The following is an 11,647-nucleotide window of genomic DNA, read 5'->3' as shown; positions in this document are numbered from 1 at the left end:
AATTCATGTCTATTCTATATTTTTTCTTATAGTTTTACATGTATTTTAATTTTATACACAAATATCGTATTGCGATTCAGATACTTTGTATCTTTATTTAATAAAAAAATAAAAATAAAAAAACAGAAAAAATCTACATCATTACGAAAAAAATCGAAATAAAATCTAGTTTTATTTATTAGCGTAGCTAAGTTAGTCGTACCAAGATATGTATTTTCGATTATTATTATTTTTAATTGAACCCCGGAGAAAACAATATTTGTCATATAAAATTTTAAATACATTTTAAAATTTTAAGAAAAACGTTTTTAGAAACGCGCTTAGAGGATAACATTTAGTCTGAATTCTTGGTGTTATAATTTATTTGAAATAGACGGATGTTATAATGCGAAAAGAGAAAAACAAAAAAATAATAAAAAAGTCTAAATAAATGTGTAAAAAACCTTTTTTGGCACTCGCCTCGTTTGACGATGATGTGTCTGATTTTTCTTTAAAAATACTAAAAACAACAAACCTTTATATATTTCGTATTATAGTTACATTTTAAAACAAATATTTTAAAATTAAAATCAGGTTTAATAAAATTTTTAATAAAAAACAAAAAAAAGGTTTAAAGAAAAATAAACACACCATCTTCAATGAATTGTGACTAAAAACGAAAATAAAAGTAAAATAAGGCATCCTAGTCAGTTATCAAAGTCCGAAATACTATACATTATAGTAGACATACATATATATCCAATTCTACTTTATATATAACAAGGATTATATTACTTGGTGTTTTGGGAACTTACCATACTTATTCAAGGTCAAACTCAAAGGTCAAACCGAAAAAAATACACGAAACCCAAAAATTAATTGCAACATCCTATCTAACTTACATTTTTGTTTTTTTTTGTTATCAATAGTTATATATTTTGCATTTTTTACCTATCTAAATAACTTATATATAGAGCAAGCCTTAATGTTAATTTTTATAATATGATTATCATATATGAGAAGGAAGTAGTTTAGAAAAGGCAACGACCAGTTCTCGGTCGGCAAACTTTAAATGTGGGTTACATAAAACTACAAGCACTTAGGCATATACGATTGTTCTAGCATATTATATGGTATCTATATTCTAAATTTGACTAGCTAACATTATATTTTGTGATATTTAGAGGTTGAACCTCAGGGGGCGTAAATTGGGTATATAAAAAAGGATACAATATTTAAATATGTGTCCAATATCACATTATTATGTTTCAAGAACATCTGAAATAATCCTTTAATATCAAAATAAATCAAGAAATAATCCAATTTAAAATACATTCAACAATTCTGAATGAAAATATTATATTGTTTTTATATATTTGTCCATTTTAATATACCCAAAATACGCCGCTACCTTCCACGATTGACTGAATGCCCAAATTGACGCAACAACATTTTTCTCCTTCCCAAAGATTTTTCACACTTAATCTAAATACATTTTTTGGTGTCCGACTTCTGTCTAAACCACCCTAAGCCTAACTGGGTATATAATATTCAATACGCATGAATACTTCTAAAAACTAATTTACTTCTTACATATTTATTTTTGCATTCTGACAAAACATTCGCCTGCAGTAATATATATTGTAATAATATATACGTCGAATATATATCTTGCGTTCAGTTTTTTATTTCAAGATATGTTCAAAACTGTTGATGATTTATTCAGTTGTCTACTTTATTGACATCATTACTTTTTGAAGATGTCCCAAGATAAACAAGCTAAAATCCTACATCCTTTTACCGACTAGACGAAAAATAATTCGCTCTGTCAATGTTTTCTAAACATATACGTTTTTTGATCTCCAAAAACCGGTATGGATAATCAAAAAACGTACACATTTTCAAGTTTTTTTTACTGTTTCAGTAAGCTTTAATTTTACGAGAAATTAATAATCCATTATTAATCACTTAAATATCGATTACAACTACGTTTTTATGCGAATTTACTTACTAACACATTCGGATATATATATCCAGAAAATCAAGTGCGAAGGAGACAGTATTTTTTTCTTTTCTTACATTACACACACAAGTTCCTAATTTAGGGGACATTTTATATATTGGTGTTGAATTATACATATAGCGTATGTATATCTAAGGACATTTAGCCTGATTGAGGCTAAGGCTAAAATTGTAGAGCAAAGCTCTCGTTTTCGTTGGAGAAAAGTTCCTGGCTAACACGAGACAGCACAGATAAATAAATACATATAACAGATTAAATAAACATATAAATAGATATATAAAAAGGCTGACAGTTAGAGAATAAGTGTGAAAACTCTTCAAGTCATGAAATAAACTATATATGTAGAATAGTTTAGTAATATAGTAATATATTATAATATCTTATTTATAAGATTCTAGCGATATGTCTGCCAAATTTTTACTACGCTGAAGATATAAATAAAAAACAGCTAAATTTTCAAAATAAAAAATCTAACAGTCCAACCTAAATGTTTCAATGGATTTCTGTTACTTTCATTTTAGTATATTTTTCACTTATTATATATTTTCTCTCCTTTTCACGGTTTAAACACAGATTTATATACAGTTCCGAGGCATTTAAAGACGTCCCAGTCTTCAGGTCACAAGATATAACATTTTAGATGACCTTGAATTGTTCAAGGTCAACTTTTTGTTCTTCAAACCCCGTAACCAGCCTCTCAATACTAACCAACCAACTAGAACGAAAGTAACAGAAAATCATCAAAACAGATATAATATAGTTTTTTTAATTTAATAATTAATGTATAAAATACGATTTTTTACAAAGACGCGTCACACGGCACAAGCGTACCGCTGACTAAAATGCTTCAAAAAAGACGTTCCCTTATCAGCGCTTTGGTATTTTTTTAAAAACACTATCCTCCGTCGAGGGAAACCACAAAGGAAATAGAGAAAAATCTCTCTCAGAAAAAGAAAAAAGAGAAAAAAATAGAAGTAGCCGAAATCGCGCGCCACGGCGCCGCCCAAACATTTATTTTTATTTACTCGAGTGAAAAGAACTTTTTTTTCTGTTATAATTTCCTCTAACTACAGTAAACGGGTATTATACTTACGATCTAGGCAATAAATATTTTTTTCTTTTCACTTATAAGTTAATATTAATAAATAAATCTAATTTTTTTTTCTCTACCTTTTTTCTGATCAGTTTTGTATCTTTTAACTAGACACAACCTTTTTTTTATAACAGTATTTTTATTTTACGGATTTCTGAATTTGGCAATGGCTTTCCAGAAAGAAAAAAAACTCATGACTAAGAGATGGGCGACTTTGAAAGTCGACTTCGATTCATGAAAAAGTCGCATTTTCCGACTTGTATACTTCCTTCACTAAACTAATTGAAACTCTGAAAGTGTGCGCATAAGAGAAAGAATAGATTTCTCGATGTTTTTAATTATAAGTAAACTGCCGTTTATCCTCGTCTAAAGACGTTTTTGAGTCGAACGACTTCAAGCTTCGACTTTCACAACAACAAGAGTTTGTGTCGAGAAATCGACATACAACTCGCATCAAGCTCTACTCGTAGACATGAGTCGACAATTTCGACTTCGTAAAACGTCGTTTAAAATGTTTTCCGACTTCGATTCGGAAAAGTCATAAAGCCGACATCTCTTCAAGCCCATCTCAAAAAAGTTTGTCATTATCTATTCATAATCTATCATTCCTAGCGTTCTCGGCATATTCATATAAAAGTTTTTTTTATAAAATTTTTCTCACTCCGGTGTTTCAATCTATTTTTACTACTAAACATATCTCCAAAAATCTAATTTTTTACTCAATATTTTTTTTCTTATTTAAACATGTACTGACAGATGGATCACCGTAAAAAAAAGTTTTTTTTTTGATCATTTTTTTCTTAATTTGTCTTCGCAACCCCGATTTGGCCCGCGTGGTGATAATATCTTACTCTAGACTTATACTCGAGACTTATTTTTAATTTCTATATATTTTCTAAAAGTATGTTTTATACGCATTTACCTTGCACTCATAAGAAGCAATAAGTAGATAATCTTTCGATATTTTTGACTCACATTTTTTTAACTTTTTTTTTTCTTGAGTTTCGTCCCACAATGACTGGTGGTGATCCGTTTTTTTTTTTGCGCGAACGCTCTCCTGTTGTATATTTTTTCTTTATTTCCCAAAACAAACAAAAACAATGTAAAAAAATCCGTAATTGACTAGAATTTGAATGTTTTTGTTTGAAATATACAAAAAAATGTTCTACAGCGCTTTATAAGTCCAAGATTTCTTAAAATATAACTTACAATTATTTAAGACAGCCAAATGTCTTTTCAAGAATATACATGAAAAGATTAACGTAAAACATGTTTTTTTTTCAATAAAGTACAACAAACAACATTGTTTTTCAAGTTTTTTTTTTTAACTTCAACTGAAAACAACAAAAAACCTTTGTTTTTTTGACTAGATATTTGGTAACAATAATAAATAATACATATTTCTTCAAGAGACTCTAATGGCTCCGAAAACGTGCTTTAAAACTTTTCAAATTCACAAAAAATCACAAGTTTTTTTTAAAGTTAACTTTAAAATGTTTTAACAAAAACATTTGTGTTTTAACGAATGCAAACTTATAATTTTAAATACTAGCGTACATTTTGGAATTTTACAAATTAGACTCACGAAAAGAGACTCCAAATAATAGATAGGTACAACACACTGTCAATAAAATTTAAATTAATGAGGTAACAAAATTATTAATACAACACATAAATATTATAAGCCTTTTACAAAAAAAAATACACAAAAAGACTTTACAATATAAATTATAACACAGACAAAGCCTTGCAAAAAATCCTTTCAATAAAAGTCTATTTAAAATAGTCTCATAACACTTTCAGACAACTGACTTTTGTAAAGAGACTCGCCTTAAAACAACAGATTTTTACCAAAAAGACTTTTAAAAGTAGACTTTCGACGAAAAAGACTCAACAAAAGAGACTCAAAGTAATGTAAGCCAGTCTTTTTGCACACAACAACAGGAGCCGAGTGGGGGGGCGCGGTTGCCTCACACCAGGAGGCTCGGAGCCAGCCACTCGTCTTCACCAATCTGAAAACACAATTACAATATATTCTAAAAACCAACCACGTATAAATCGGTTATCAAGGGGTTCCTGTACCATTAACCCCTTTCAAATTATAATTTTAAAACTAAATGATCTGCAGTATCTTTTTCTGTAAATATTTTAAGGATTCATGAGATATGTACAGCAGTAGGGTTATAAAGATTCATGAAATACAGCAGTTTTACTTCTGGCTACGGTCTCCTAAGAAAAGAAACCAGGAAAATATTTTTGAAAACCTTTTTGAACTGCATAAAATAGTTGGCAGAATGATTACTATTAGTAGCAGAATTATTTCAAACTTTGATAGACAGTCAGAAACGATCATTATAAAAGCGAAAGTAACTCTGTCTGTCGCTCTTTCATATGAAAACTGTAGGCTACGTTTTACATAAAATCGTTTTTCCACTTTACACAAAAAGGGTGAAATCTTTAGCAAAACTTCTGATTTCTGATCTAAAAAATATATAAGTTCCACTCACAGGCTGCACTTGGAAATGCTGCACCGGATAATGAAGCACCTGAGGGGGTTGAGACATGGCTGCGACCCCCCCCACAGAGCCCACGCCTCCGACCCCCGCGCCCAGGGCCCAGGGTAGCTGGACGCCCCCCATACTGGAACAGGCAGTTGTGTTAGCCCACTGGTACTCCTTACTGAAATTATATAATGGTAATGGGACTTAGTCCCTCTAGGGGGTTACTTTTAGTACAGTTTTGTTCGGTCTTGTTACTAAAGATTGTAGTATAGTTATCGGCACGAATCTTTAGCTCTGACCTACATCTGCGCAGAAGTGATTTATTAGCAAAGAACCAATCCCGAGTGACGGCTATGACGCGATGCACTGCGGGCCAATCACCGGTTTTGCCCGCCCCCACACCTCACTTCATATCACAAAAGGGACCCAATAAATTACTTCTGCGCAGGTGAAGGTCAGAGCACAAGATTCGTGCCGATAACTATAGTAACTAAACTGGTATTATAAAGAGGAAATATTTGATTGTTACATTTGAAACTTTGTTAATTTGCTTTCACTATTGGAGAGCTTCATTATTCCCGAGAAACACAAGCTATGTTTTATCCCAGAACGGGGTGCAGATGAAATGGCATTCTAGCCGATTGTCGGGCAAGGCGGCTGTTCTCATTTAAGGAGATCAGCCAGCTGCGCAGGACATATTATAGTGCACGAGCATTTGCGCAGACACAGGTGCACTCCCTATTCCATCAGTGTCAAAATTGTTAGGGACGACAATCCGACACGACCGGAGAGAGATCACAAGCAGGACGGACATTTACATGCGCTCCGATGCACGGGTGTATCAATCATCAACTTGCAGAATACGAGCTGCTTTGTGAAAGTTTTTAAAGCTCACAAAGCCATATCGGCCCGACCCGGGAATCGAACCCGAGACCTCATGCTCAGCAGCCGTGCTTGCCGTAGCTAGACCAGCGAGGCACACAATACAATAATATGGCACTGTTGGACTGATCTGATGATGGAGCCGGAAGATATGACCTGGAACTTCATAATGGGACATCGTACCATAGCTTTTTTATGGAAATCACTAAGTGACCCCTCCCGCTGTGGGTGCAGCGCTCGGGAGTTTCAGACTCTTACTGACTAAACCCCACCATGTTCCTTGTTAAGCCCTTTATGTACCAGCGCCGCGGTACATCGCGCGAACAATCCTGCGGCCCTAGATCGTATCATAGCTGTGTTTCGACTTGTTACAAAAGTCTACATTCATAAAATTGGGTTTTTCTAGTATATTAAAATTAAGTTATTTATTCTCACATACCCCATATACTGCTGCTGATAGCCAGCGAAAGCCTGACCGGCATACGTGTATCCTTGCACCCCCTGGACGCCTTGGAGGAAGCCCCCTAGTTGTTGAGGGTAGGTGTTGTACCAGTAAGAGGTTGGGGGAACACCCCCGGTGTAGGTCGCGCCGAAAGGACTGTAGGCTGTTGGGATCTGAGGAAAAATGGTGTGGTTTTTAGGCTCGTTAAGAAACAAACAAGTCGAACTGTGACTTCCTTCTTTGGAAGTCGGTAAAAAATGAGGCTCTACTTTCTATTTATATACTTATTACTTTCTAAGTTATACTTATGTTACAGAGCAGCTAATCTCAGGGTTTAGTGGTTCGATTTAAATATTTCTTTCAATTTTAGACAGCCCGTAAGTATATCAAAGAAGGCTATATGTTACTTTTTATCTGGGTGCTCGTGATAGTTCCTATGGATGAAACTTCTGGGGTCAGCTCGTTAACTATAAAAATCCTTTTACAAAAAAAAACATCTAAAGTTTCTCACTTGTCCTTGAGCCTGTGCATTATTGGGGTCCCCTGACTCCTTGCCCCAGGAACACTTGACGGGCTGGCCGTTCACGTCCGTATTGTGGACAGCAACGATCGCGTGGGTTGCCGACTCCTTGGTGGAGAATCTGGAGAAGAAGTGGAGAATATTAGCTGGCGGAGAAACTGGGAGAGGTGATGACGATGTGAAAGTTTTTGGGTTGGTGTCTTTTTATAATATGAACGTTGCAAAGAGCTAATCCAATTAGCCTATTTTTATAAACGATTTTGATTTGAGTATTTTTGAAATGACCACAAAATTGGTTCCAGTCCGCGAAATTGGAACCCTTTGTGGTGAAAAATGCTCGCGAACAATGAGTTCAGTTTTGAATCTAAGGTAACTAATTTAACATCTTCCAAAGAGTGTGTAGTGTTGATGACAATACAATCAATGACAATCTGATGATGGAGCCAGAAGTTATGAACTGGAACTTCATGATGGAACATCATGGATTTGAAAAGTCGTGTAATGAACTTTGTTCACGATTAAGTTTTGCATGTATTTTTATAATACGTCGAACTTAATACATAGTTCGACAAACACGCTGTTATTTTCCTATGTAAAAAATTGTATGTTTGGGGTTATTTAGCTGCTATATCATTTATTATCTTAGTCTACTTGTAATTTGTTTTTATACTATGTCAATAACATGATTTTTCTTTCTTTCTTTCTGGCGAAAATCAAAAATTATTTTCAAACTTGGCTGCAAGACAGCACTTTTTGAACGTCAGGAATTTACAATAGACAGCCCCCAAAACGCCCGCCCTTCACCACTTCCTATGTGTTTTTGCTGGGAAGAAGTGGCGCAACAAACTCCCCAGCAACACATGTCTGTCTGTTAGGTTAGAATAGGGCTGCCATCCGTCCGGGTTTCCCCGGATTTGTCCTCGTTTGGAGGCCGTCCGGGGGACGTCCGGGCGGGGTTTCAAGAAGTGTCCGGGGAAAACCCGGACATTTTTTACGGGGCCGTCTTAACCTATGGTGCTGGGTATGCGAATAACCCGGGCGCCGCGGGCTCAGAGGCGCCGCAGAGCGCCCACGCAACGCCATACAGGACTAGGGCCAGCAGATTTAAGAGGACGATCACTCGATTTGAGAGGATAAGAAGTCAAACAGGCATTTCAATAACAATCGTTAAATCCACCAACCTAGCCTGGATCGCCTTCAACAACTACTGACTATAGGTACATGAGATTGCTTGCTTTGTATGGAAGTTTAACCTTGTAAAATTACAAATAGACAAGCATTTGCTGCAGAAGTCGAAGTGTCCCAAAACTCAAAATATTTCGCGCTCGCTTCGCTCGCGGCTTCTTTTCTTGACACAATTTTTTTTCCTTTAGCTAATTTAATATCCCAATATTCTAAACATTTTGCGCTCGCTTCGCTTGCGGCTTCTTCACTTTGCGGATTTTTTTTATTATACAAGTTTAGGTGCTTTAGTGACCCAAAACTCAAAAGTTTTCGCGCTCGCTGCGCTCGCGGTAACTTCACTTTACACTTGTTTGTGTTTAAAAAAAAAAAATTGTCTAACCTATCAACAAGGTAGCGCCGTTTTAAAGTCCTATTACTAAAAAGAAGGCAACTCCTAGTTTCCATATGAGCTTTCTTATTTATGACCTTCGAAATACATTAAGTCACAATCTTTCAAATCTAGGTACTACATGAGCTAGAGATGGCCCTGACTTTTCATGTAAGGAAGCACCTAATTTAAGGGTAATATAAAAAATTTGGTCCTGTTTTGTTTAAAAAAAATCGGACTCGTCCGGGGAAAAAATGCGATTTACGCCAAATGTCCGGGTTTTTTAAATGTTTGTCCGGGTTTGGCGAAATTCGAAATGGCAGCCCTAGGTTAGAAGAACCTTTGAGGAATATCAGTATATATACAACGTGTATGTATATTCTGACGTTCAAAAAGTGCTGTTTTGCAGCCAAGTTTAAATAAACAATTTTTGATTTTGACTATGCAATAGTATATCGGATTAAACAAATTGGTGACTCACCTAATAAAAGCATATCCCTTATCCTTGAAGACGCGGATCTCCTGGATAGTCCCGAATGGTTGGAAGGTCTTCTGCATCAGCTCCTCCGTCAGACCAGTGGTGAGACCGCCGCAATAGACCGTGCAGTTCGTCGGAGAGCTCTGGTTGTAGACCTCGTCGAAGGTCAGCGGTTTTGAGTTTACTGAAAGAGGAGAAAAATGATGTTTAGTAGGACATCATCAGCGTTTGCCCAACTATGTTGGGGTCGGCTTCCATTGAACATCCTTGGCAGTCGTTACCGGTAGTCAGAAGCCAGTAAGTCTGACACCAGTCTAACCAAGAGGTATTGGGTTGTCCAGGTAACTGGGTTGAGGGGGTCAGATAGGGCAGTCGCTCCTTGTAAAGGACTGGTACGCAGCTACATCCGGTTAGACTGGAAGCCGACCCCAACATAGTTGGGAAAAAGACTCGGAGGAGGATGATGTTGGGGTCGGCTTCCAGTCTGGCTGCATGCAGCTGATTACCATTGTGCCACAAGGAGCGACTGCCTATCTGTTGTTCTGGACCCTGTTCCTCGGGCAACTTAGACTGGATGTCGATCTTTCTGACTGCCCTTAAAGACTGCCAAAGGTGTTCAAATGGAGTGTTCATGGAGTTTCTTGCCGGCTCTTCTCCATGAGACCAACTTTTTGGAACCGTGCAATTAATGTGACGTTTCATAAGAGCCTGCAAAGGCCTATTTGAAATAAAAACAATTTGATTTTTGAATGAGAGCCGAGGCCCTTCCTTTTTAACGTGTCTTTCGAAAAATAATACAAATCCCTAACTAGACATTCTAAACACCTAGCAACTCTAGCTAGTTTATTATAACCTTCAAGTCAAAGTCAAATAATTTATTTCATTTAGGCCTTTACAAGCACTTATGAATGTCAAAAATTATAAATAGGTTTGATTCTAGTTGCCCATTCCAAAATGGCCATATGGAGAAGAACGGGCAAGAAACACCATGGTTACTCTTTTAAAAAACAATTGTTAATATCCTACTCATATTATAAACGCAAAACTTAATAAGCCTTATTTCAATAAATGAATTTGACGTTAGTTACAGAACCCTAAAAACACGAGAAAACTCTAGAAACAACCCTCTTTTACGTAATCGGTTAAACCCGGTTTTCCTTCAACCGTTAATTGTGAGTCGGTAAGCTCAAAGGGATTACAGTACAAATGTTTACTTTTAACCGTTTCGGCGTCCTTTGATCTTACAAACGTTAATTATGAACAAAGGATGTTGGAGTATGGCTTAATACCCTTCTAAATGATTTTTGTTGTAATTTAATTTTCTGTTTTTAATGTTTTTTTGATTGATTAATGTTTTAGAACTGTTCTGTTAAATTAAAAAGTCAGGTGGTCTTGAGAGGGCTGCGGGATTGTTCGCGCGAATTACCGCGGCCCTGGCACATAAAAGGCCTACGACGGAACACGACGGTTTTTAGTCAGTAAGAGTCTGACACTCCCTCACCGCTTCTAACCCATAGCGGGAGGGGTCATTTGATGATTTTTTACGTCGTTAAAAAAAAGAAGAAAGGTGGTTTTGAAAAAATTAATAAGTAGGAGCAAGTCCTATTTATTGAAAAAAATCTCAGTGTTAGATAGCCCATTTATCGAGGAAGGCTATCATCATCCTCCAAGCCTTTTTCCCAACTATGTTGGGGTCGGCTTCCAGTCTAACCGGATTCAGCTGAGTACCAGCGCTTTATAAGGAGCGACTGCCCTATCTGACCTCCTCAACCCAGTTACCCGGGCAACCCAATACCCCTTGGTTAGACTGGCGTCAGACTTACTGGCTTCTGACTACCCGTAACGACTGCCAAGGATGTCATCATGGAAGGCGATAGGCTACTTTTTATCCCAGAATTCATACAAGAAAGCTGGCAAAAACAAGTGAATTAATATTTCGAAATACTCAGTAGAAAAACAAAAGATTTCGGTTTTAAAATTAATCTGTTTTAAGCTAAACAACTTGAGTACTTATTGTGTAAGTATCTAAGTATTTTTTTAAATAACAATTTTTAATCTCCGTAGGAAGATTAGGCGAAATGGCGGACGGTTTCAGAAAAGAGTATTTATTTGTAAGAAAGTGCTTTGTTTGGATTGTGTATTTCTTTTAATTTGTACGTTTTAAGATGGATGTTATT

The 11,647-nt window shown here is 35.9% G+C and overlaps 1 protein-coding gene across 2 annotated transcripts in view; it reads right to left on the bottom strand.

Moving 5' to 3' along the window:
• Window positions 1-4,876: 4,876 nt before the first annotated feature.
• The window catches only part of LOC110378958 (cytotoxic granule associated RNA binding protein TIA1), a 46,815-nt gene continuing 40,044 nt past the window's right edge, over window positions 4,877-11,647 (bottom strand). The window contains exons 6-10 of one of the 2 annotated variants that reach the window (XM_049840230.2): window positions 9,474-9,654; window positions 7,432-7,561; window positions 6,918-7,093; window positions 5,603-5,735; window positions 4,877-5,107 (exon numbers count right to left, since the gene is read on the bottom strand). In XM_049840230.2, coding sequence (XP_049696187.1) covers window positions 5,066-5,107; window positions 5,603-5,735; window positions 6,918-7,093; window positions 7,432-7,561; window positions 9,474-9,654 — 662 coding nt within the window. In that variant the 3' untranslated portion in view covers window positions 4,877-5,065. Of the gene's footprint in view, window positions 5,108-5,602; window positions 5,775-6,917; window positions 7,094-7,431; window positions 7,562-9,473; window positions 9,655-11,647 lie in introns of both variants that reach the window. The other variant, XM_021338423.3, reaches the window with a different exon arrangement.

This window comes from Helicoverpa armigera, chromosome 31 (assembly GCF_030705265.1).
Source record: "Helicoverpa armigera isolate CAAS_96S chromosome 31, ASM3070526v1, whole genome shotgun sequence".
Taxonomy (NCBI): domain Eukaryota; kingdom Metazoa; phylum Arthropoda; class Insecta; order Lepidoptera; family Noctuidae; genus Helicoverpa; species Helicoverpa armigera.
Note: the sequence above shows the minus strand (reverse complement) of the source record. Positions and strands in the feature narration are given on the sequence as shown.